General features: G+C 49.3%; 1 protein-coding gene across 1 annotated transcript in view; it reads left to right on the forward strand.

Moving 5' to 3' along the window:
- The window catches only part of LOC147906286 (tRNA synthetase class I (I, L, M and V) family protein), a 267,819-nt gene that overhangs the window by 36,566 nt on the left and 204,310 nt on the right, over positions 1–26,943 (forward strand). The window contains exon 5 of the mRNA XM_087377738.1: positions 17,986–18,151. Within this exon, the coding sequence (XP_087233864.1) occupies positions 17,986–18,151 (166 nt within the window). The remainder of the gene's footprint in view (positions 1–17,985; positions 18,152–26,943) is intronic.

A 26,943-nucleotide genomic window follows, 5' to 3' on the forward strand; every position in this document is an offset into this window, starting at 1 on the left:
GCTATAGCTGCACCAACAACTTGTTCTGCAGCTGTGCTTTGGAGTAGTGGCTATAGCTGCACCAACTTGTTCTGCAGCTACACCCTGTGCACGACCTCTTCCACCTCCTTGCTGAGGAGGGGTATTAATGCCATACCTGCTGGTCGGATCTCACCCCCATTCACATAATTCCATAAATTGCGAGAAATCAGAATATTGCGTACCATAAAACTCGAGAGGGAGTAGTTGGTACCATCCAACTTGTCTTCCTGTGAAAGACCACCGAACTGGAAGTCATTTTGATTTTGTTGGGCCATATGTGAGAAAGAGATTTAAGCAGATACAAAACTGAATTCCCTTACTGGGAATGAAATGCAGAACTCCCAAAAAACACAGCCAAGCACTGGCTGTAAATGCAACTCAGATTTCTGCACTTGCACTGTCAAAAATCTGTCCAAGTATCAAAAACTCTCCAGAATCTGCCAAAAGTGCTGCAAAACACTTGAAGAGAGGCAGTATGAATTGAAATCTCCAAAATTGCTCTCCCAACACAAAAGCCCCAAAATAGGCCTGAAATTGCAACCGGAAAGGGGCAAATTGATCAAAAGCCCCAAATGTTGCAAGAATTGCGCTCTGTCTGCAAAAGCCCCAAATTTCACTGCAAAATTGCAGTGTAATTACAAAATCCCCGAATTTCTTCAAGAAATTGTACTGCAGAATTGAAAGCCCCAAATTTCGAGCTTGAAATTGCAACCAGAAAGGGGCAAAAGCAGAGAAAGCCCCAAATTTTGCAATTTCAGCAGAAAGACCCAAATTTCAGACCAAATCTGCAGATCTGTCTGCAATGTTTGCTCCAAGTGCAGCCCCAAATTTGTTCAACACCTGCAAATTGACCCTTGCAAAGAAATCTTTGTTGAAAAAGACCCTGCAACGAAAACAACTGATGCACGAGGCAAGTTCAGCGTTGTACGGGCCTGTTGGTACGATTGTACGGATGACATGTACAAATGTACTGAATGTACGGTCAAGTTGTACGGACGAGCGCCTTGCTGTGTACGGTTGTACGGACGACCTTGTACGGCAACTGTACGGGCAAGCAGATCTGCGAAGCAGGTACGTACGGCACAGGTACTTACGACGCAGGTATGTACGGGTACGTACGACGAACTGATTGCAGGTACCACTAGTACGATGACGAAAGGTACGGTCGTTGGTACGGACGGGGCATGTGCTACAGCTTCGACTAGCTGTAGGAATCTGACGCAAGATGATACGGATGGCGAGATTGCAGGTACGAGTTGTACGGTGCTGCAGTCTTGCTGTACGAAATGCGCAGGTACGTATGGTACGATAGGTACAAGCAGGTACGGACGAATACGTGTAGGTGCGGCGGAGTACGGTAGGTACGGACGCACTGCCAGTTGAAGGTACGTGCAGGTACAAATTCTGTACAGTCGTACGGACAGTCTTTGGATTGCTTCGAGTTGTACGGACGGGATGTAGCAGCAGGAGCGGCAGCAGGAGCGTGGGCTTGAGGCTGGAGCTCAACGAGGCTCTGATACCAAATGTGAGTTTTGGGGAGAGAGAGAGCAAGAGAGCTGAAAGCTTGAAAGCTTAGTTGCAATAGAAGAGTGTAAGAGTACAACTGAAAGAGTGAGAGATAAGGTTTGTCCTAGTGACAAAACCTTAGTAGTCACTAACCATAGTTAGTGAACTAACTGCGGTTAGGGGGAAAAACCTCTTAAAGAGGGAAAAGTGCCCCTAACTAGCTTATTAAATTACATTGGTCACTGCTGAATTATATCTATAATTCTAACAACCTAGAGACTAGCAACTATTTGAGAGCTGTAGCATGCTGAGAGCTGAGACTCAGGCTCAAAAGCCAAGGCCTGATACCGCGGTGGCTCGTCTGTGACCGGCGAAAATGTCTCGGATCTGCGTCTGTCGGGTGGTATCATGCTGTGGTGGCGGAGGGGGACATGGTCTCCTCAATATCTGAACCCGGTGGGCTATGTTTAGAGTGACCCCTCGCCTCGGGCGGTCTCTCTTGAGGAAAGCTGTGATAGGACGGACCTCAATAGAGTATGCTCTGGTCACTCTCCGTGCTGCATGTCGTCTCTGTGTCCCTCTCTCAGTAATCCAGGCTGCCCACATGTCAGCTATCTCCTCCACATCCATCCCGTTGTGCCTTGGAGCTGTCTCAAATGCATAGAAGTCTGTGACGTGTTGCTATGCTCTATCAGCCTCTCTGTCTTGTGGTCTGATCGCCTTTGCTGCTCTCTAATCTGTCGTAGTAGGGTCTCTCTATGTTGGCGCATCTCAAGTACATATAGGCCAATGCAGACCTGGTCCTGGAAGTGGATCAATTGTGAGAGTGGACCGAAGCCACTCCCCTCAAATGCATAGAAGTCTATGATGTGTTGCTATGCTCTATCAGCCTCTCTGTCTTGTGGTCTGATTGCCTTTGCTGCTCTCTAATCTGTCGTAGTAGGGTCTCTCTGTGTTGGCGCATCTCAAGTACATATAGGCCAATGCAGACCTGGTTTTGGAAGTGGATCAATTGTGAGAGTGGACCGAAGCCGCTCCCCTCCTAGTAGAGGCAATGGTATCGTCCCCTGATCTCATAATAGGCTGGGCAGGCACATAGGAAAGGCTGGGAGTCACTGACAGGGCAGGCATACGGCCTGCAGCGGATATGTATGGCCTGGCAAGACAAAGCTTCATGGCAGGCGTATGGCCTGCAACAGGGCCCCGTGAAGGGTGCACTGACATCAGCAGGGTACGGCCCCACTGTACGGGGCTGTACGGAGGCTTATTGGATCTAGAAAAGGGCTGCTGGAAGCCTGACAGAGGGCGGCATCTGCAGTGGCCAAAGGCACCTGCATAGCAGGGCCTTTGGGCCTTGTATGGAGCCTGCAACAAGGCCTGAACAGGGCCAGCAGGAGGGGCAGAGGCCTGCGCCTATGGCGGGCTGCCACGTAGCCAGGCGGGTCTGAGGAACAGCCCCCAACCAGGTCGGTTTACAGACTGGGGGGGGCAGACTGGTCAGCCCAAACAGTCCTAGGGGTCGGCCCTACCAGGTCGGTCTATTTCAGGGCCCCTTGGGCCTATAAAAGAGGAGGCATTTGGCCTCATAAGACATCACCTGGAGCAGCCAAGAGTCAGCAGATTGGAGCAGCAGTAAGACCTACCTTGGGCCTATCTTCTGGAGGTGAAGGAGGTACATCATAGCCTGCAGACAAAGCTGAGAAAGGGCTGCCCACCTAGGCTGGCTTCCGGACAGCAAGGTGGAAGGGATCTAGACAGAGAGTCTACATATGCTCGAGGTGGAGCATGCGGGCTCAGAGATCTAGAGGTGCCAGGCTTGTAGTAGAAGGACCTTTTGGTAATTCACTGGCTAAAAATGCAACTCAAATCTCTGAAATGTCTTTGTCAGAAGTCTGCCAGAGCATCCAATCTCTCCCAAAACCTGCCAAAATTGCTTCAAAACACTCACAGAAAGGCGCAAAATTTCTCTCCCAACACAAAAGCCCCAATTTGTGTCTTGAAATTGCAACCAGAAAGGGGCAAATGGTCTAAAAGCCCCAAATGTTGCACAAATTGCTCTCTGCCTGCAAAAGCCCCAAATTTCACTGCAAATTTGCAGTGTGATTGCAAAAGCCCTAAATTTCTTCAAGGAAATTGCATCCAAAAGAGGGCAAATTAACTGAAAGCCCCAAATTTGCAATTTGTCTGCCAAAGCTCCAAATGTGCTCCCAAAAACTAAGCCAAACAGTGGTTGTATGCACAAGAGCCTGACAAAACTCTTTCCAATATCCTCCTGCAAAGAAAAAATGCAACTTTCCAAGCAGCCCACCTACAAAGTGACCAAATGTGAACTATGTTTCACCTTCAAACTGTACGGACTAACAGTATGGAGCTGTCAGTCCGGTTGAATGCAGCTGTACGGAACTGTACATCGCAGCCTGTACGGTCGAAATCCGTGCACTTGTACGGATGTACGGAATCTGTACGGACAGCTCAGCGCAAGTGTACGAAACTGTACGGACAGAACTTGGCGAGGCTGTACGGCGAAATCGTACGGAAACGTACGCACTGTACGGGCGATGTACGGACGAACCTGACGGCACGGGATGGGCTACAGGCTGTACGGCGATCTGTACGGACTGGGGCTGTACGGCTGTACGACGATCTGTACGGGCAGGCATCGAGTGCAGGTACGGGCAAGCGTGCGGATGGCATAGGGCAGTTGGGCCTGGTACGGACGTAGGGAACAGCCAACAAAGGCTGTACGGATTTGTTCACGGGCAGCTGTATGGAATGGTACGGGAGCAGACAGAGCTGTACGGACAGCGAGAGATCTGGTACAGCGCAGGAGCTGGTACGGATGGGCAGCAAGCTGTTGAGCTTGGAGCAGGGAGATTGCGAGCAAGGAAGCAGGGAGCCGGGTCAACCCGCTCTGATACCAAATGTGAGTAGAAGGGAGAGAGCAAAGTGTGAGAGTAGAAGAGTGAGAGCTGAAAAACAATAGTTGCAATAGATGATAGTTACAACTGAAGAGAGTGATAGGTTTTGTCTAAGTGACAAAACCTTATCCTTCACTAACCGTAGTTAGTGAACTAACTGTGGTTAGGGGGAAAAACCTCTAAGCGAGGGAAAAGTGCCCCTAACCTACTTTTTTTTTTTTTGCGCAAAAAGTAGTGCTAGTTATATTGCTTGAAAACGAGAGTACAAGAGGGCCTAAAGGCCAGCGGGCTGCAATCACAAAACGGATACAGCCCGTGGTAACAAAATACTAATTACAAGCCTCTCAGGGCATAATCATCGGAGTGTGGACAAACAGCCACGGTGGGGGGGAGTAATGCCACTGAAGACTCTGAGCAGAGTGCTGGAAGAACAACTCTCGATGGTCCTAGTCGCGAAGGAAGCGCCGTCTCTTCTCCTTCCCTGCCCGGGACTCCCCCTGAATCTGATCCCACTGACCCGTGAGCGTGTGAATGATCGTGCTCCAAATGTCCGCTAGGGTTTGGGTAGCAGAAGAAGCCTGGTCTCCTAAGGTCTGCGCGCATCTGGACGTCCAGATACGCCAGCCTGCAATACTCCCTATGATCTCCCAAACTGGGTGCTGAGTCATCGCTCCTGCATCTGTCTCTGTCAGACTCCAAGGGAAGCTGTCCATGTATGCCCAGGTGGCCTGCGTGATGAAGAAAACTGGATCCTGCCTAGAGAACTCATAAGCCAAGTGATGTCCCATCTCGGTGCTGCACCAGCAAACGGCTCCCCAAGTGACCGGTCCTAGCTCGGGTGCAGCCCTTGCTAAGATCCCCATGACTCCCTTCCACACTGTCTGAGCATGCGACAGCTCCAAAGGCAGTGCTTCAGGGACGACTCCTCCTGAAAACACATCTGGTAGTGCCCCTCCTGCCCCATCTGCCTCAGCCAGCTGCCAACTGGTAGCCCCTTGTGGGCCACCATCCAAAGAAAGTAAGAGATCTTCCTCGGCCGCCAGCTTGCCCAAAGAGTCTTCCAGAATGTGCGAAGAAAGACCAGAGATATCCCTTGGGCATACCAACTATGTGCCTGTGTGGGTAGCCCGCGCTAAAGAGCCCCAAGAGCACGCCTACCAGTACGCGCACTGTAAGAGAAGAAGGGGGTAGGGTTCTCTGAGGTCTCCAGTGGTGGCCAGCGCCACTCCTCTGGGTCCCACTCCACCTCTGTCAAGGAGCGGCCCTCCCAGATCCAGAGTCTCCAGTCCTGGTCCTGCATAATCAGGGGGTCTATATGCCACATTTTCCTTGCAGCCCTATGATGCGAAGGCGCTGCCAGGGAAGGTGGGGGTCGATCACGGCCTCTCTGCTCTGGAGACGGTTATCATCGGCGACGGAGAAGAAGTGAATCGAGGAGTCCGAGAAAAGGCTTGCAACCACCAAAGGAATGCCACGGGGTGTGAACTGCCCTAGCCACCTCTCATTTCCCGGGAGGAGCTGTCTGGTGATCATGGGAATCCTCCAACTTGCAGGAATGGTAGCATCGATCTCCGCTCGTCGAGCCTGCATGCCGCGTGCCGTACCTACTGCTGTTGCCAGCTCGCCTGGGCTCAGCTGGCTATAGACGTCCCTCCAAACCCGGAGTGAGCGCGCGGTCCCACGCGCCCAGAGCGCCCAAGGGATATGGGATCTCTCTCCAAGCTGGCGACCTGTATCATCTGTCACCTGGCTGCTCCAGATCAGGGGCTGTCTGTCTATCTCCTCACGGCAGCTAGGGGGAACCTGAGAGAGGCTGTGTCGTAACTTCCTCCAGACTGAGACGAGGCTACGGAGGAAGGGAGAACGGGACTGAGTTAGTGGGGCAGGAGTGAAAATCCACCGGATAGACGGCTGCCAATCACCCCCTCTCTTGGGGGTACACGCGCTGAGACCATGCTGAAGCAAGAGCTTCCACGTCTGCTCTCCTAGGGTCAGACCGCGGATGACTAACTTGCCAAGTAATGCATGACTCTGCAGTTCTGGATCTACGATGCCAAGACCGCCCTCTGTATGGGGGAGAATGACCGTCTGCCAGGCGACCTGGGCTCTGGTGGTGCCGGAACCATCTGAGCCAGACCAAAGAAAGTTCCGCACCAGTCTCCTCAGCTGGGCTACACACGATCTCGAGAAACACCAGCAAGATGCCACGTACCAAGCGGTGGCAAGAAGGACCTGGTTGACCACAAGGGCCCTGCCTGCCAAGGATAGCCGAGCCGTGCTCCAGAAGGCTAGCTTCCGTCGTATGGAGACTAGGACCGGTAAGAACTGCTGAGCCGGCGTGATATCGAGGCCTACTTGGAATCCCAGGTAACGTGTCGTCTGTCCTCTAGGGATCGAGCGAAACCCCAGGAAAATACCCCACTGTGAACTGGCTCCCGGATCCGTAAGAAAACCAATTGACTTATGCCAGTCGATTTTCGCCCCAGCGGCTAGGCAAAAAACCTCTAAAGACAGTCTCACTCGCTCCAGTGACTCGATATCATCCTGCACATACAGGGCTGTGTCGTCTGCATACTCGGAGTCCAGAAGTTTTGCATCGTCCCGAATAGGGAGGCGCATCCCTCGAAGACCAGTGGTACGGGTTCGTTGGAAGTGAGTCATGGCCTCCGCAAAAAATAGGAAGAGGTAGGGCGCAAGCGGGCAGCCCTGACGCACCGAGCGCTCGAGGGTGAATCTCTCCCCCATCTTGCCGCTGATGATAACCTGGTTGGAGGCCGACCTGTAGAGGCTAGCAATACCTCTGATCCACTCGTCCGGGAAACCAAACCGAGAGAGTGTACCTTCCAAGAAGGACCAGTCTACCTTGTCGTACGCCTTCTCAAAGTCAAGGAGGAGTATGGCAAGGTACTGGCCACTGTGCTGGGCCCACTCCGTCGCCTCTGAGAATGTGAAAATGTTGTCCAAAATGCTGCGATCTTGGACAAAACTAGTTTGGGTGTCATGGATCAAGTCATGTAGCAGGGGGCGGATGCGGCTACTGATCATCTTGGCAAGGATTTTGTAGGCAATCGGGAGGAGGGTGATAGGGCGCCACTGTCTGATCTCTTGACGGTCCCTCCCTTTGGGGATGAGGCAGATCAAGCCTGTCGCAAGGCTCTCTGGCATCTGTCCGCTGGAGAAGATATGCTGGAAGGTTGCGAGCAAGGGCTGGTGGACCTGCTCCCAGAAGGTGGTGAAGAAAGCTCTAGAGAGCCCATCCTCACCTAGGCATTCCTGCGCATCAATAGCGCTCACCGCATCCTGCATCTCTGCCACGGTGAAAGGGGCGAGAAGGGTTTCACTCATGCTAGGCTGCACGAGCGACCGTGTATACCTCCACACCTCCTCCCTGCAACGGCGGGCACGAGGGTCTGGGGGCTCCTGCTGGAACAGGGATCTGTAGAAATCTGTCGCCAAGTCCCGGACCTCGTCTGGATCTGTCCTGACACTATCATCCTGTGCTCTAAGAGATCGGAGCTGTTCCCCTACCGACCTCTGGCCATGTGTCCTGAAGAACTCTCTGCACATCCTGTCGCCTTTCCTAGCCCAAAAGGACTTGGAAGCATGAAACGAGAACTCTGAGCATCGCTGGGTGATCTCCTCTAGCATGGCTCGGGCTCTAACCTCCTGCCGTCTGAGCTCCTCAGAGCCTGGAGAAGACTGCTGCATTCGTTGTATCGAGGCAAGATCTCGTCTGAGACCCCTCTCCTTCGCCCACCACTGCTGCCTGACTTGAATCGCCTCCTGCTGACAGATGAGACTAGACTCGGCAAGAGCCTCAGCTACCTGTGCTGCCATATCCCCCATGGGGTCCCAATCCTGCTTCCACAGGTCCACTATCCTACTGCGAACCGTTGCTCTGGAGTAGATGGAGTCTGGGATCCGGCATGAGTGTGGAGGTAAGGAGTGAGAGGCTGAGTCCAAGGACTAGGATGACTGGGGCATGGTCAGAGAGGGTCGTCCCTGGAACCACTCCTGACTCTCCACCTCTGCCTAGCTCCCAATCGCTGACATAGAAACGGTCCAACGGCTCCAGAAGTCTGCCTCCCTCCCTCCTGTAACCCCAAGAGAAGTCCAGACTCCTTGTCCATCTGCAAAAGGAAGGCTCCCTCCAGCTGTCCCGACCTCCCACAGCGAACAAGGAGTCCCAATCTGCCTGCTCTGCCTGAGCTATACCGAGGAACTCTGGGCCCCGTCCCCGCTGATCCTCTAAGGTCTCAAGGTTATTGAAGTCCCCTCCTACAATCCAAGAATCCATCTCTGGCAATAAGTCTGTCAAAGAGCTCCAAAAAGCGGCTCTCCATCTGAGGTCGGTCGGGGCATAGATATTGAGGATGCCGATGCGGGATCCCTCAATATTCAAGCCCACCCAAAGCGTTCGTCCTGGGATCAGGGTGCCAAAACCACACACATGTTGAACTAGAGAAGCGTAGATGAAGGTACAGACACCCCCGCTCCTCCCCTGCTCGCCAATCGAAGGTTCCCAGTAGGTGTGGGAGCGTCCTGTGAGGACCTTCCCACATTTACTGGTCTGAGAAGCCGAAAGCTTGTGTTCCTGCAATAGGAGCACATCTACCCTTCCCACCAAGGTTGGCTGGAGTTCCTGTCTGAGCACCATCTTCCTGGGGCCGTAGGTTCCTGATGAGTGGAACTCGTTGACGTTCCTAGAGATAATGCGTATACTCATGAAGAGGGGAGATGGGCCACAAACAGATGTCTGCTTGCGGTCGATGTCGAGGTGGTCGGAGGATGTCCAGTGTGCAGACGAAGGCGCTTCTGTGAGCGTTTCGAAGGAGAGGCCGGATCATCGGACCCATCTTCTAAAACCTTCAACAGAGGTGAGAGGCCCTTGGTCCCATGGTGGTAAGCTCTCTCTAACCAACTCGACGCCTCCGCCAGGGAAATACTGTAGAAGCCCGCTACCTCTGAGGTCCTCCACGGGCGAAGCCCTTCCGCGTAGATCCACTCCGGAGGCGGTCGAATAATGACCAAAAGGCGGAATTGTTTGGCGCTGTGGCACCATCTCAGACGAACGTTACCCTCCCACTGTTGTTGAAGAAGCTCCGCTGTTGCTGAAGAAGCTCCGCTGCTCTGTTACCGATCCAGTCCTGCACCTGCTCCTGGGACTGATCTCGAATCGTCTCCCAAACATTTTCATTCGTCCATTGCTCATTCCGTCACTGGTGATAGTGAAGGAATAGCTAGGACCATCGTGGGGGGCAAGGATGGACACCTTACCCTCCGCTCCCTTTCGGAGGAAGAAGATGCTGATGTCTAGGCATGCAGGGAAGGAGCCAATACCCGTTGCGTCCAAATAATCCCAAGGTCCTGCTCGGTAAAACTCCAAAGGTAGAGCTCTAGGAGTTGCCCTTGGGTGTGGGGACGAGGATGAGGAGTCTGAACCAGAGGGAGGGGTGCTGGCTGTCAAACAAGCTGGAGTGGTGCTGGCCATCTGCGGGGAAGGGCCTCTCCCCTCCGCCGGGCCAAGAGGGATAGGCGCGGGGGAGGTCTGTGCTGGCTTCGAGGCCGCAGGCGGAGGGGGGGGTTTCCTCGGGATCATGCTCGAGGGAGAGAGGGGGGCTGAAACCAAAGGTGCTGGGGGGGATCCTGGAGGGGGGGGAGGTAGGGGGACCGAGGAGGAGGGGGGAGGGGAGGGGGGGCGGGGTGAAGGATGAGGGGGAGGCTGGCTGATCTTCTCCTTCCCTTTCTCCTTCCCCTTACCGGGCTGCTGTTGATTGGTGACCAGAGGGGGCTCTTGCTGTAGATGGGAAGGCTTTTTTGGTCCTGTTTTGTTTCCTTTCCGTTTTCTTTTGACCTCAGTCCAGCCTTCCCCTTCGGGAGGGGGTGTCGATGCGTGGCGGGGGGGATCCTGAGTTGCCTGGATGGGGGCCATCTGAGGTTCTGTCCTCGTGAAGCGAGGGTAGGAGTGCGCCTGGTGCCCGAAGCCGTGGCATCTCAGACATTGATCTGGGCGACCAGTGACCATAATGCGCTGCGTCACCACACCTGTGTCCGTCTCAATCTCGAACTCCGAGGGGATACTATGCGGATCTAGGACTGCCACTTTGACACGTGGCACCCCTTGGGTTGCCGCCGCATCAACGAAGGTGTGTTGCATGAGCCAGCCAAAGTGCACCCCCAGGTCCTTGATGATCGGGCGAAGCTCGGTTGTGAGGCCTGGGAAAATGAGGGTAACTGGATGGCGAGGAATGCGGAAGCGGGCATCGAAGTCCGCTACACTGAAACCCCTATACCATGGGACCATAAGGATGATCTTCCCACCCACAGAAGTAGGGGACCGTTTGACCATATCGCTCGCAGCCTGTGCTGAGGAGAGCTTGAGCCAGAAGATACCACGTCCCATGAGTGCAACCTCCTCAATGTGGCTGTCCTCAAGGTAGAGGGTGGATTGCAACCGGTCCCTGATGTCTGCTCGTGAAGGGGCGTAGCCAATGACTCTCCCATAAACGGATGTCTGGGAGAAGTTCGTGGCGGCCTGCTTCACCAAGGAGACCTGATGCTCTGTCAGTGTTATGCGGTAGGCTGATGGAGGGGGGGGGTTCCTTTTGGGCCACCGGTTCCGGGCTCACGGCCACCATACCGCACCGACAAACTGCGAACGCTCCAAAAGGCGGGGGAAGGAAATGGAAATGGCAGAGACGAGGGAGGGGTGAGTGGGACGGAGGCGGGGGAGGAAAGAAGGAGGGGTGGAGAGGTACGGGGAAGCGGGGGGGAGAGGTGGTGGAGAGGGAGCGAGTGGCGGAGGGGGAAGGAAGGAGGAGGGAGGGGGGGGGCAGCGCAGCGCAGGGCGGGGAAGAGGAGGGAAAGGGAGGGGGTGTGGCAGTGCAGCGCGAGAGGGGGCGGGGAGGAGAGGCGAAGGAGGAGGGGAAGGGGGGGGGCAGCGTTGCGCAGCAGCGGGGAGGGGGAGGAAGGGGCGGGGAGGTGGTAGCGCAACGCGAGGGGGGGGAGGCGGGGAGAGGACGGAGGGGCGGAGAAGGGAGGAGAGGGGGGGGGATGGCGGGCGGAGAGGGAAGAGAGGGGGACGGAGGGGCGCGGCAGGAGGCGGCGGAGAGAGAGGAGGGGGAGGGGAGAGGGGGCCGCGCAGCGCGATGGGGGGGTAGACGGGAGGGGGGGAGGGGAGGGGGCATTCACAGGAGCAGCTCGAGTCCCCCCTAACCTACTTATTACATTACATTGGTCACTGCTAAATTATAACAATAATTCTAACACTTGTTGCGTAGAATCATGTCCAGCAGCTAAAAGAAAAAAAAAATCAGCAAACCACCTGGATCAAAAACAAAGCAAGCTTGTACTCTATGCCTTTGCTTTCCCTTTTCCTTTTCCTTTTCCCATTCCTCTCTTTTGGTCTTTTCTTTTCTCCACGCCTCTTGCATTTTCCCTCCATGTTTTTTTACCTCAGCTAGTGTCTTGTTTACATGTGTCTTGTCTCCAAGGAGGGCTACATTTGTAGACTCTAAGCTGTCAATTTTGTCAATCAGTGCAAGACATATCTTTTGGAGGCTGGCGAGGACACTAGATGTAGTATTTGGAGTTGCCCCAGCTGTATAAGTTGTCATGGCATTTTCAAGTGCTTGTTTCCCCCAAATATCGTCTACACATGCTCATGTAGGCATTGTACAAAAACGCCACTCCCGCCACCTATGGGACTACCCCCGCCACCTGATGCACCATTTGCGTAGGCTGCAAGGGCACCTAGGCCCTTCTTAGCTTGCCTACCAGGCCGGGTGGGATGGGTTGGGCTGCTCTAGGCCTGTCATCACTCCAAGAGGCCACTCCTAGCCTCTATACCTCGACTCCAATACCCTTCTTCAGAGGTGCTGGTATGCACGCACAGAGAGATGGTTCCAGGGGCTGGGGCTGCACATGGACAGACAGTACAGCATGGAAGCTCCGTTTTCTCCCCTCCTATCACACGAGGTCAACCAGGTTATCCGCGAGGATCTATTACAGCTACACACATTCTGGACCTGGCAGTGAAGCTGGGCTTCTACAGAGATCACTTCTTACATATCATAGTGGAGGGTTTCATTGATCCACCAGGGTACACTCAGATTTATTTACCCCTCACTGAGGATCTCTCTTGGGCAATGCCGGGTCTCTTCACATAGACTTAGTATCAAGAGCGGCAGAGCAGAGCGACTACCTAGGGAGAGGCGCATATGCACTTTGTGTGACATGCAGGAGGTTGAGATAGAGGAGCACTTCATCTTCAGGTGTCCTGTTTACTATGAGATCCGCGGGCGTTTCTACTGCCTCTTCAGAGATAGTTATGGGGATTTGGCCTGATTCATCTCCTACCCAGACCAGCGATATTTGGTAGGATTTGTTCATGAGACACTCGGGCTCCGCGAGAGGGTTCTTCAAGCACGGAGACAGGAGCACATTTCTTCCTTGGTTGATCCCTTTCAGAGTTCTATCACGGAGTTTTTCCAGCCAGATCACATGGACACCCACGGGACGAGGCCTAGACATGACCGTGACCCGGAGCCTGTAACCCGACAGCTCAGAGAGAGGGTTGACACATGGATCGCACTTGGGGACATCCCCTCCATGTTTAAAGTCGGGTCTCGCTCGACGGGGGTCACAGTAGCCCTGGTTAGACGTAGAGCTATGACCAGGAGACGTGCCAAGGCTGCACCTTTGAGTGGCCGGCAGCACTCTATCGCCGACTTCATGCCCCCATTGCCACACCCACCCTGTGTCTTGATGGTGGTGATGATGATGATGATGAGATAGTCGACTACCTACATGACATGACTATGTTGTATCTATGATTTAGTACTGACATTCTGCATATTTTGCATTTGCATTGGTGTGAATGCTCGTTTAGTAGCTCCACCACCACAGCTTGGTGAGCTGTGAAAGTATCTTGTATCTGTGTCTGTAGAGCCTTCTCGCTCTGTGGTGGGGCGGTGGTCTCCTCGATCTCTGAACTCTTTGGGCTATGTCCAGGGTGACCCTTCCTCTCTGTCGGGCGCCCTTGAGGAAAGCTGTGATAGGTCAGTCCTCAGTAGAATGTGCTTTGGGCAATCTCTGTCACGCGCGTGATCTCTACATCCCTCTCTTAGTGGCACCGTGTCGGCCCTCTTTGCTGATCCATGCTGCCATCACATCAGGTAGCTCCTCCTCTACTCCACTGTGTCCTGGAGCTGACTCATATGTATAGAAGTCTGTGACACGCTGCTGTGCCCGGTCAACCTCCATGTCCTATGGTCTAGCCTCCTTCTGCTGCTCTTTGATCCGTCGCAGGAGTATCTCCCTGTGCCGGTGCATCTCCATCAGATAGAGCCCAATACAAACCTGGTCATGGAAATGGATCAGTCTCGTGATAGTGGATCGAAGCCACTCCCCTCTAGGTAGAGACAGTGGTAGCGTCCCCGTATCTCATAATAGGCTGGGCAAATACAGAGAAAATGCTCCTCTGTCTCAACCAAAGGAGGCCTTGCGGGCCTATGAGACAAAGTGCAAAACCAAAAGGTAACTCGTACAAGCTGCTAAGGGCTGAAGCAAAGGGCTCACCAAGGCTCTTGCTAAAAGCTAAAGTGCTAAGCTAGTGAACAAAATAGTAGAGTAGCATAATATCAGAAGAGTATGAGGTACTCAGAGCTAAAGCTCCTAGTACACGCCCAGGTTCCATATATCCAGGTAACCTGGTGGCTCTCTGATGAGAATTGAAGAGCTCTCGTGTCTGTTGAGCTATCTCTCTTCTGCGGTGGAAGGCGTGGTCTCCTCAATGTCTGTATCCGATGGGCTATGTAGATAGAGAGAGAGAGAGAGAGAGAGAGAGAGAGAAAGAGATGCCTTGAGTGTAGAAGGAGTAGAGGAGAAAACATGTTAGCAGCAGGCTGCTTATAGACACGTGCGTTAGTCCTCAGAGTGGCAGTCCACACAGTTCAAAGCTTCAAGAAGGAGCAATAAGAGGAAGCTGTCTAGAATTGTGAGCAAGCTTGGTTGGATTGGAAGGTGCAATAGTTGGGAAGTGACTATGACATTCTCCACGTGAGTCTATAATCAACGCAAAACATTTGCCATGTTGCCACATGGGCAACTTGTGATGGTACCAAAGCTTCAACGCGGAAGCAATAAGAGGTAGCTGGTTAGAAGAAGGTGCAATAGTTGAGAAGTGACTTGAGAATCGTGAGAATGCTGAGGTCTTGAAGAGGTCATATCTCAGGGCATGCCATTGTCAAAATACCATCATGCGAATTTATGATTGAGGCAAAAAGTTTGCAATGTTGCTACATCGGCAATTTGTGATGGTGCAATGTTAGCAATGTGTGATTGCTGCATCATTAAAAAATGCTCCAAAGGTCAGGGCAAGTTGAACTTATCCATTATGGGTCAATTCATCTAAGGTCAGGAGATAGATTTTATTCAATTCATCCATTTTTGCTGCCCGAAGCCCTAACATTTTACTGGAGGATGTGATTGTTTACTTTTTTTTTTTTTTCCATGAAAAAGACTTCTATTAAGTAAGAACAAAAACCCGCGAGAGCAAGCTCAAAGCGGAATACATCATGAAATCATGAGGATAATAAAAAACCCCTGAGAGTGAGGTGGAAAGAAGCCAAGGCTGAGGCTGAAAGTGCCATCTCAACCCTGTAGTAGATTCAGAGAAGAAAGGAGAATCCTTCCATTCCCTGAAGAAAGAAGCCCTCCTAGCTGAGGTTGCACGGGAGTCCCCGTGCATACCCGTCCATACGGCCATCAGAGTGTGTACGATGTCTGTCCAGATACTAGCCAATGTGTGCGAGGGATGAACCTGAGTACCCTCCATAGCCTCTGTGCATCTAGCTCTCCAGATATGTGATTGTTTACTTTAAATAGTGCAAATGATAAATTACATTGTACATAGCATGGGCTATATCATTAGACTTTATTAGTGCCCAAAAATTCACACATCACATGGAAATGGCCAAGCTCACTCTGCTATTTATTTGTGTTCTTGGCAATGTTTTTCCGCCCCCCCCTAGAGAATTCTTGGCAATGTGCTAAATCAGTGTACACTCACTTATCACTAATACTAAAGCTAGCCACAAGATCTTGAACTTAAAGACCATTTTCATTGGGTCAAGTTTTAAAGTCGATAATAACATTTTATAACTTGATAAAATCAAAATATGTATCTATTTTAAGAGGCCGATACTAGAGTAATTCTCATTGACGTTTGAACCATGTAAACAATAGCATTGGACACATATTTTATAGAGGAAATTCCATAGGCCATTTGTTACAGCTAGTAATGGCTCTCTCATGGCCAATTGGAAAAAGCATGCTATCAATGGATTTGGGACATGCTTTACAAAGATCGGAACTCTTGATGGGAGCTCATGTGCAGTGTTGCCCGCACAATGCTTATTTTAATTATCGTTTTGTAATGATTGTGGAGGCACATCGAGTCTGTCATTGTTTTTTAGGGTTGTACTAGGTATCTCTAGTCCCCCCCCTGGGGCCTTGATGTATTTGCACATTCACTTCTTTGGCCTTTTATAGACATTGGTACCCCCCCCTCCCCCCTGTCCCCCCTTTCCTTGCCATCCTCCCCTCCCTCTTCAGATTCCAATTGATCCGGATCAGCCAGGAACACATCTTCGCGTCAACACTTTGATTACAGTCTGCTACTTTCCACCGGGCACCTCACACTTTGCCAAGGAGCAGGCTAAGGCACACCGTATACAGGCTTATACCCAAATATCATGGACTTCGGGGAAGCTCTTCTTCTTGGAGACTTTAATGCCAAGACTATAGATTGCCAGGTATTGATCAGTGATGTTCAGCATGAATCAATCCTATTGCATGATATCGACTAGATGAGGTAGGTATTTCCAGAGTTCTTGTAGATAGACGAGCCCTAGTCACCTCATATGGGCATACTTTCATGAACATGTGTACAATGGTATGGAAAGATGGCCTCCTTCCAATGGGCTCACTTGTTTTTTGCATGGAGAATGTTCTAGTGTGATTGACTAGCTCATGGGATTCCTTGCCTTTGTCTCTCACATGATTCATCACACATATCTCCATCCCAGGGTCCCCACTGGGAGCTGACCATACTTCTTTGTTTTTTAGCTTGTCCATCCCACTCCGGTCATTGACCACACATACACCGCCTATTAGGAGATTTACTTTGATAACAAATCATTCCCCACATATGCTGCCCGGCTTTCTACTATGCTTGTTGATATTGATGATTCCCTCTCATGACATGATAGAGCCACCTTATCACCCGCTCCCTTCACATTACTGCCCTATAGTCTTTACCACACACCACTAGATCCAACCGCCCACCTCCTACTATATCAGTCCCTTGATAGCTGGTATGATGATGAGTGTAAGGTGCCATTAATTCGGATCCAAGACTAAGCATGACCTTCTGACTAAGACTGAGTCCATACGAGATCGTTTAGGCTCTTAGAAGAAGATAGAGTACATCTGCCAAAACAAGGAAGAATTACTAAACATTTTGTTTGGCAAAAACTTCGGTATAAGTTTTTGGTCCACGTCTCCTCTCATAGACCTGACCATCTGGCATACTTAAGTATGTTAGTCGGCACTAGACCTTCCACGGCTACCTCGCCCTACCTCTTGTTTACTCTTCACCACTGGTGATAGCAAACATGCTACTGACGTTACACAATGGCCAAGTAAAAGATAATGAGGAGTTATGCATTGGGTACATTAGACGCGGACTTAGTATTTTGAGGTGGTTTGCACAGGTTTCCCTCACATCTAGACCCTTAACATCATTGTTTCAATCCAGAAGGTAGGGGATTCGATGATCATTATGATTGGACTTGTCATGTACAAAAACTATGCATGTTCTAGGCTCTCAACGTGAACATGTGCACTAGTGTAGCATGATATTGTTGCTTACATGGTTCAGGCAACTACACGATGTAGGTTACAATCCAGACTATCATATGGGCACCCTATATGAGTAGGAATTAGGTAGAGTCAGGACATCGATTGGTGGGCAGAGATAGGGACCAAACAATATTGTCCTTTATGACTGATATTGTTTGGCCTATACATTGATAAGCTCAAGCCTTTCATCATGACACTAGACGGAGCAGGCTCACCTCCAGCCGGTTCTCTGATCCTGATTCTAGTATATGTAGATTGCATGGTTCTACTCATCAGGTGAGGGTCTCCATGGATGCACTTGAAACTTTCTGTGAGACACATGATCTGAAGAGCAACCTTGGTAAAACCAAGGTCATGGTCTTCAACTCATCTCGAGCAGCTGCACATTGAGAGCAGGTCAGCTTTGACGGGGCACTAGTGGAGATTCTTGCGTCATATACATACTTGGGACTCCTTTTCTCTGCCTCGATTTTTATGATGAGACCAGCCATTTTTATCCTTCAGCTCTATATCCCCTTTCATCTCGTTGGTGCAATTCTTGGATTGTACTATGAAATCTCTAACTTTGAGTCACACTTGTGGGGTTTTTTTTCACCATGTGGACATTTGTTTGCAGGTACAAGCCGCTCTTTGAGTACTTTTTGGAACTCTCACATGTAGCCTTCAAGGTCGTTGCTGATGAATATGTAAAGGATGATAGTGGCACAGGGGTCGTGCATTGTGCACCAGCATTTGGAGAGGATGATTATCGTGTTTGTCTCCTTGCTGGCATTATAGAGAAGGTAAGTTCCTTCTGCATGAGGGTTCAATTTTTTTGTTTACAGAGCTTTATTCTGTCCAAGATGCTTTTATCATCTGCTTGCACGCCTATGCCACAGCTGCAAACATATTCTTCTGTCAAAACAATGGCTTTTGAATCGTCAAATTGATGCAGGCTGTCTATGCCTTTTTATCACCCAGGGCCAATATCACCATGGGATGGTGGAAGCATGTCTTACACTTTTGCTCCTCTTTGTTAAATGTTTGCGTTTTTTGTTTTACTTATTATATGAGCTTTCTTCCATCTTTTGACTAGACCTTGATGATCATTTTTAGGCTTGTTTCATTCCTTCTTCATATCCAATGAGCAATGAAAGTCATTGTTGTGCCCTTGCAGTTTTTGTTTGCATGTCACTGTTTATGCATAGAAAGAATTGGATGCTTGAATATCCTTGTCACATGAGCATAATCAAAGATCTAACAAAAGTGCATCTTTTCTGAATCGGGTTGACCCCAGTTTATTTTATAGTGCTTTGTAGGAGCTAGTGCAAGAAGGTACTCGTCTTAAATACACTTTGCAATGCTGGTATGTCCTTAATTTTTTCTTTTTATGCTATTTAAAGAAAGCAGAAGCATAGTTTGTCTCATCTTTTATTTATTGTTTGACCCTTAGAGAAAGCAGAGTTCTGCAGGAGCCTTTGTGCAATTGAGGCATCTCCTCAGAAGGAGAATTGAGGATAGCCTTTTAAAATGCATTGTACAAAAGCAGGAATGAATCGGGACACTGCTATGCATCAGACTTACTGAAATATTTTGTGCAAAGACTGTTAGTTCAAGAGCAAGGCCTTTTCGATAAGTCTGGCTCATGGCCCTAAAGACTCTGTTCGCAGCATGGATGAATGAGTTTTTGGGATAGTGGATTGCAATAGGTGACAAGGTGGGATAATAAAGTAACACTCGTGACTCAACATTCTAGTAGGTAGGGGGTTTTGGGAGGGCGCCAGATTGGATGGGATAATGCCTTAATTATAGCGTCTCTTTCTAAAAGTCATGAAAGCAGAGGTAGCAAATCACAATAAGACTCAACATTCTAGTAGGTAGGGGATTTTTGGAGGGCACTGTTAGAAATGGTGAAGAGAGAGAGAGAGTTAGGGTGTGAGGAAATAATGCTCAAATGAAGACATGATGTACAAGCCTTATGTAGGCTGCTCACTCACACACTAGCACCTAGTGCATATGGGATAAGTCCCATGATGACACGTGGCACTCACACAAGACTCACTCACATAGACTAGTACTAGATCACCTAGTACTTCACACTAACAGATCACATCACCACACTCTTTGGCTATGATATCTCCAACACCCCCCTCTAGAGTAAAGAGTGTGAGACCCAACACATCAAGAGTAGACCGATCCCCCCTCCACCGCAATATTGCAAAGAGCAAGTCCAACTATCCAACACCTCCCATGTGATAGTGACTTCTCAGTCAGCTTGCGACCGGCAAGGGCAAACCATCATTCGTCATCCCCTCTTACTTTGAACTGGGTGGTCAATACCATCAACCAAAGTAAAAAACAATACATTCATTTTTGGGGGACAACCCAGGGCAGAGTACCTCTTATTGACTCCAAATACATTCAATTTAGAGGGACAACTCAAGGATGAGAACCTTTATTCGACTCAACACAAACACATATAGCATAGGGGCCTAGAAAGCCCAACCTTGGTCAAAAGGATCCTCGTCATCAAGAGAGAGGCCATGAACCTCTCTTGTAGCTGCATGTATCTCCTCCGGGGGCTCTTCTTGTTCAGCTTCATCTTCGGCCAGAAGATTGGCATGATGCTTCTCTTGTTCCCGTGCTTTCTTCTTGAAGCAATGGGCTCCAAATGTGTCCTTTCCTCTTGCAAAACCTGCAAATAATGTTCTTGTTGGTCTTCCATTTGCTTGTGGAAGCAAATGCATGATCAATAGGAGAGGCAAGAGCGGCTTCCTTATTGCGACGATCCTTCTCAATGAGGAGGGCCACCATATCATCAAACGTGGTAGTGGCAAGATGAGGCATCTCAAGAGTGTGCTCAAAGCGAGAAATGCCATGCATGCCTTCATAAGGACGGCCATCTTATCTTCATCATGAAGGACACTCTTCAAACTTGAGAGTTGTTGAACAAGAGATTGAAACTGGGCTAGATGATCACTCAACTCATCACTCTCTTCCATTTTCAGATCATAAAATTTGAGCTTCAAGAAGACTTTAAAGTTGGTGATATTATTACCAAAGAAGGTCTCGAGGCGACTCCAACTCTGCTTAGCATTTTCCACATGATGGATGAGAGAGTCAGCTAAGCAAAGACCAATGAGGGCAATGGCCTTAGCATTCTGTTGCTTCCAAATCTTTTGGTGTTGTTGATCAAGTAACTCAACCTGGTCATCCTCAACAACATCCCAAACTCCTTCATGGATAAGGAGAAGCTGCATTTTGGTTTGCCATGTGGGAAAATCTTCCCCCTTGGATAGAACTTGAAGACAAAGAAGTCATGATTGAAGAGGACTTTTTGAAGGCGGGCAGCCAGCTAAGATGAAGGACCAGCAATCTCCTTGTGTGCAAAAGAACATATATAAATGCCTAGAGATACACCAAATATGAACTCGAATCTGAGAGCAGCAAAGATATGCCTCGAAATGTGTAAAGCAGCTCAGTAGAATAGCTCCAAAGTACACCAAAGTGTTTCAGCAGATATGTAGTTTTACCAAAACACAAGAGTAGATCTCTGAAGTGGAAGTCGGCTCCCTAGAACAGTTTTGAATGCTGTAGCAGGTCTTCAAGGAAAGCATTGGCTGATCATTTCTTCCTCTGAGAGGTTGTCATATGTGAACAAAATGGAGAGCAAGAGTGAGAGTGAGTCTCCAAGCCCAATCTGAATCACTGTAAGCATGCATTTGCAAGTCACCCCCCCTCTGGGAAACATCAAGCCATAAGACTTTGTGCCTTGCAAATAACGGAAGATGCGTTTTACAGCCTGCCAATGTGTTGTCTTTGGGCTGTGCATATACTTGCTCACCTGAGATAATGCATACTGAATATTGGGCCTAGTATTGCACAAATAGATGAGGCATCCAACAGCTTGGTTGCAAAGTATGACATCCACTGATTCACCTGCATCATACATAGTAAGCTTCAGCCCCGGCTCCATGGGAGTGGCTATAGGCTTACAATCATGCATGTTGAACCTATCCAAGACCTTTTGCACATACTTGGATTGAGACATAACGATGCCATGCTTGTCTTGTATAAACTGGATCCCAAATAAAAATTTAACATGCCCAAATCTGTCATGTCAAATTCAGCTTTCAACTCAGCTTTGAAATCTGCAATTATGTCATCATTTGACCCTGTGAGCAGCATGTCATCTACATAAAGAATGATGACCAAAATATCCCCCCCATCCTTCTTGACGTAGAGGGTGCTTTCCTTGGGACTATTATGTAATCCCTTACTTACCAGGAATGGATCAAGCTTGGCATACCATGCACGTGGAGCTTGTTTCAGTCCATATAAAGCTTTGTTTAGCTGTGATAGTGTTGTAATGAAATCCATGGAAATACTTTCCCATCTTTCAATTGGAACTGGAAGAGGCTGAAGAAGTCCTGTTGGAAGTCGTCGGCTTGCTTTCATTTGTTGACAAGATAAGCAAGATGTAACCATTTTGATGACATCGCTTTTCATCTGAGGCCAGTAGTATGTTGCACTGAGTAACCGATAAGTCTTGTTGATGCCTGGATGGGCAGCATAGGGAACTACATGATGCTCTTTTAACAAAAGACGTCGAACATCCTTGTCATGTGGTACACAGACGCGGGTTTTTATTCATGAGAGAGAATCTGTTACAAAAGTTCAACGTAGAGCTGTCTGGTAACCTCTTTTTTAAAACGTGAAAAATCTCCTTTATTACAAGAGCTTCAAGCTCATTTCAAATTGGCAACATGCCACTTGTCTAAAATCTAGACTAAGGTGTTCATTTCGAATCAAGGCTAGTGAAAGAAATAAGAAACATATCGATAGGTGATATCTGGCGAGCTGCTGCTCCTCCCCGTTCCCCTGCTGCTCCCCCTCCCTCAGCCCGTCTCTCTCCCCCCTCTTTCCATGAGTTATTGTTGGAAGAAAGTCGTAATCTATCTCCTACCGTACTCCACTAGAAGTTGGATTTTCGTATAAATTCGTGTTATGAATGCATTGATTTGTCTAGCTGTTGTGTCGTCTTTGTTTTGTATTGAAGTAGCCTTTCTACAGGCACTCCGCTGTTGATTGTATTCGTTCAAGTTGTTACTATTGTTGGTTTCTTGGCTGCTTGAGTCATTTTGGATCATACTGTTGTCACTCTTTTGCACAATTGCTATGTAGGAGCAACAATTGGTTGAGAGTTTGAACAACATAGAGGATCGCCAATAGTGTTACTAGTGTCTTCAAAAGGGAGAAAAAAAACAACACACATCCACTTTTGGTAATGGAACTACCAGAGTCGAATTCATGTATGGCTAAAGTCAGAAAGAGACAAATAAAAAATGTGCATTCGATAATACAGAAGGTCGTCCGTATAAGAATAGGATGAGAAAATCTTTTGTTCGGAAGTCGAAGGTTGATCTTTTGAAAGAACCTGTACTGCTGTGCCGCAGTCTTTATCATTGAAATACTTTCCTTTGAATGAATTCGGAACATCCATAGATAATGTAGAGATTACCATAACTGATGCTAGAGGTAACCTGCTGAGAGCATCGGCAACTACATTGCGTAGTCCTGGTATGTACTCAATGGTCATGTGAAAGTTGGCCAGAAACTCAACCCAGCGTGCTTGTCGAGCGTTCATGACGGGCTGAGTAAAGATGTACTTTAAAGAGTGATGGTCTGTTTTGACCACAGAGTCGGATCCCATGAGATAATGTTTTCAAGAGCGATAAGCATGTACAACGGCAAGGAACTCCTTATCATAAACCGGATATCGGGTTTGGATATCAGAATGTTTATGGCTGTCAAAAGCAATAACTCTGCCTTCTTGCATCAAGACTGCTCCTGTAGCGATGTCGGAAGCGTCGGTCATGACCTCAAATGGAAGGTTTGGGTCAGCAATAGCCATAACTGGTGTGGTAGTGAGTGCTTGCTTGAGTTGTTGAAAACTATAGTCTGTTTCGGGAAGCCACTGAAAAATTGCTGTGCTTTTCAATAATTCGGACATAGGAGCTGCGATTTCGGAAAACTGATAGACCTTTGTATGGTAGAAGTTTGCCAATCCGAGAAAAGAGCGGACATCATGAACATTCTTAGGAGTAGGCCAGTTTCGGATTACCTCGACCTTCTTGGGATCCACAGAGATGCCTTGAGCGGAAATAACATGTCCCAGATATTCAAGTTGGGTCTTGAAGAACTCACTCTTCTCAATGTTGATGTAGAGAGAATTTGCGCGGAGAACTTCAAAAACTTGGTGAAGATGTTGTTTGTGCTCATGTAGGGATCTGCTGAAAACGAGGATGTCATCGAGGTAAACGATGACGAACTTATCGAGGAAAGGCGTGAAGATGTCGTTCATTAATGTCATGAATGTGGACGGGGTATTGTTTAACCCAAAAGGCATGACCAAAATGAAGCTGGGATATTTGAAGTTGCAATAGTGATTCGCCTTGTACGTTGACTTCAGGGGTCTTTTTTGGACTTGATTCTTTGATCTCTGGAGAGGCTTCACGCGAGCGTTGCGACATATCGGAGATCCCTGTGAGAAAAGCGCGAACTTGTGCTCTAGTTTGTACCATTCCTGGAAGAGGATTCGGGTTGCTCCCTGAGGTTGCTCATGTTGGAGGGGGGGCAGGCGAGGCAGGATGGAACCACCCGTGGAAATCTGGTAAGGGAGGTCTTGTCTAAGGTAACACTGGTGATGTCGAAAGTGGTGTTACTGCTCGTGAGAGGACAGGAGTGGGTTGCAGAGTCCACAGATCTGAGAAGGGATAGGGAGCTGCTGTCGGAAATGGAGGATATCCAGGAGAGGGAGTGCCTTCAGAGTGTAAATACCGACTTGGAGAAGGTACAACCTGTAGAGGAGGATAACTGGGAGCTGAAGGAGGTGGAGAGTACCCTGGAGATGCAGAAGGTGAGGGGTAAAATTCTCTCCAAAGATGGACAGCAAACTCTTGAGGAATATCGGGTTCTGGGTATCTTCGTGTCTCGTGGAACACAACCTGTATTGTGCTGAGGAAGTAATGCAACTGAGGTGCCTCACGCAGAAGGTAGAGGATGTGGTCCAAATCACTAGGAGGGCACGTGACACAGAAGACCCAAGATGCAAAAGCTCCAAAATGGGCTGGCTGTGCAATTTGAACACGATATTGTGTGGTAGCTGATGCGTGAGGTGTCCTTGAAATGCCGGGTGAATTACCAGGGGTTTCCATGCTTTAATGTGGATTCTTTCATTTGCTGTAATTTGTTAAAGAGAATCCTTAAAAGCAGATTGGAAAGACTCCACCTGGCAATAATTTAATCTGCCAAGTTGTTGCGTAGAAGAAGGCTGCAAATCGTTGTCCGGAGATCCATGTTGCAATGGTTTGCGAGGAGCGATCGATACTTGTCTGGTCCGGGCTGTCAACAGGCTGTCTTCGTCGCGCGAGGAGCTGCAACTGGTGCTGATTTGGCAGGACCAAAAAAAAATTGCGAACAAGGGGCTGCAGGCTGTCAATGGCGAGGTGCTTAGCATTTCCCAGGGCTGGACTGCGCAGGAAAGGCAGGAGCGAAAGGCCTGGCTGGTCAAGGACTGCGCAGGAGGGGGGGGCTGGCGAGGCCAACGATGTGTGCAGGGCTGGTCGTGCAGTATGGCGCAGGGCTGCGGGCAGGACAGCTTAGGCTGGCTGACTGTACGGCACAGGCTGTACGGCAAGGACAAAGCAGAACTGTACGGCGAGGGCAAGGGCTGGCTGCAGGGCTTGCACAGGGCTGTACGGCAAGGGCTGCGCAGAACTGTACGGTGAGGGCAACGGCTGGCTGCAGGGCTTGCGCAGGCTGTACGGTGCAGGCTGCTGATGGTACGGCGCAGGGCTGGTGCAGGGCTGCGCAAACTGTACGTGCAGGCTGGCGGATGGTACGGCGCAGGCTGCACAGGACTGTACGGCACAGGCGATGGCTGGCGCAGGCTGCAGGTAAGTCCGTACGGTACAGGCTGGTCCGTACGGTGCAGGCGGGTGCTGCGCAGGGGTGCCAGGAATCCGTACGGTGCAGGCCGTACGGGATAGAAAAAGGGAGGCTGGCGACTTTTCGTTGAGGCTGCCTAGGTGGTTAGTTGCCCCAAAAATTAAATTGGGGGTTTAGTTAACCCTAGGTAGCTAGGGTAAACCTAAGGGTAGGGGATGGGTTTATTTTTTTCCCTTTTTACCCCTCTAGGTACCCTTTTGTAGGTACTTGGGGCCTAAAAGGTGTGCCTATTCGAAGGGGTGTGACCCTTGGAATAGGTGCACCTTTTCATGAAAGGGTGTGTCCCTAAATGTGCTAAGGAACAGAAAGGAGACTGAGATAGCAGAGAACAAGGAATAATTGTATTGCTTGAATGTCTGTAGGGCAGATGTAGTGTGTCATCCATACAATTGGGCCTCTCTTATATAGAGAGTGAAGAGTCACACATGAAAAGGTGTGTACTACAAAGGGTATGTGCATGAAGAGGTGTGTACCCCTTGTGAAGGGTGTGACCCATTGATGAGAGGATACATTACAATAGGAATGTCTCTTCAATAGGATGTCTCTTGTGAAGGGTTGTGCCTCATTAGGAAGTGTCCCGTCGAAAGGGAAAAGGTTGTGCCTCTTAGGAAGTGTCCCGTCGAAAGGGCATACCCTTCCACAAGTGTCCATTCATCAAACCATCCATAAGTCTAGAAATAGAGAAAGGAATACGTCACAGATCGTGACATCCAATGCACATTATCCTTTGCTTCTTCAAAAGAGTTAGGTTCTTCTCATCAAGAAGAGTACCTGCATAAGCTATCTCAATTGAAAGAGCGCCCCCTGCGTGCCTTACTGCACACTGAGTCCTCCCAGGCAATAAGCCTACTCTCCGTGAGAGTTTGTAGCAACCAATTCGGGATTGTTTTGGTTGCGTGTATCTCTTCAATCTCTTGCCTGACAACTTTATCCACACCCTATCGAGGTACAAAATCAGCCTGTGGCCGAATCGGGGCATGTGGATCAAGAGGAGGTTGCTGTAATTTCTGATTTTCAGCATGAGCCTTAGGTGGGGAGCCAAATGCTATAGGAAGCATCCCCTAAAAAACATCATATGAAGAAGCCGGAATTGTAAATGCAGCATGTGTATGTGCTGATTTATTTGAAAATATAACATCTCTACTCACAAAAATCTTGCGAGAAGTAGGATTGTAGAGACGATAGCCTTTGCTTTGTGCACTATATCTAGCAAAAATAAGTGCCTTATTTGACAAATTATGTCGAAACTCCACAGGCACGTGGGTATATGCAACACAACCAAAAACTCTAAAATGATCCATTGAAGGCTTTCTCCCATGCCATACCTCATAGGGAGTGATTGTCTTCAAAGTTTTGTGGGAGCCCGATTCAAAACATAATTTGCTTACATGAGGCCTTCGAGCCAAAACCTGTGAGGCAACTTCTTACTGGTAAGCATGCATCTATCCATCTCCATAAGAGTGTGATTCTTGCGCTCAGCTTTGCCATTTCGCTGAGGTGTAAGCCTTACTATAAGCTGATGCGTGATGCCTTCTCCTTAAAAAATGCCTCAAATTCATGAGACATATACTCCCTTCCTCTATCT

The sequence above is a fragment of the Dipteris shenzhenensis genome, chromosome 1, assembly GCF_047967505.1.
Source record: "Dipteris shenzhenensis isolate YYH24624 ecotype China chromosome 1, Dip_SZ_1.0, whole genome shotgun sequence".
NCBI classification, from domain to species: domain Eukaryota; kingdom Viridiplantae; phylum Streptophyta; class Polypodiopsida; order Gleicheniales; family Dipteridaceae; genus Dipteris; species Dipteris shenzhenensis.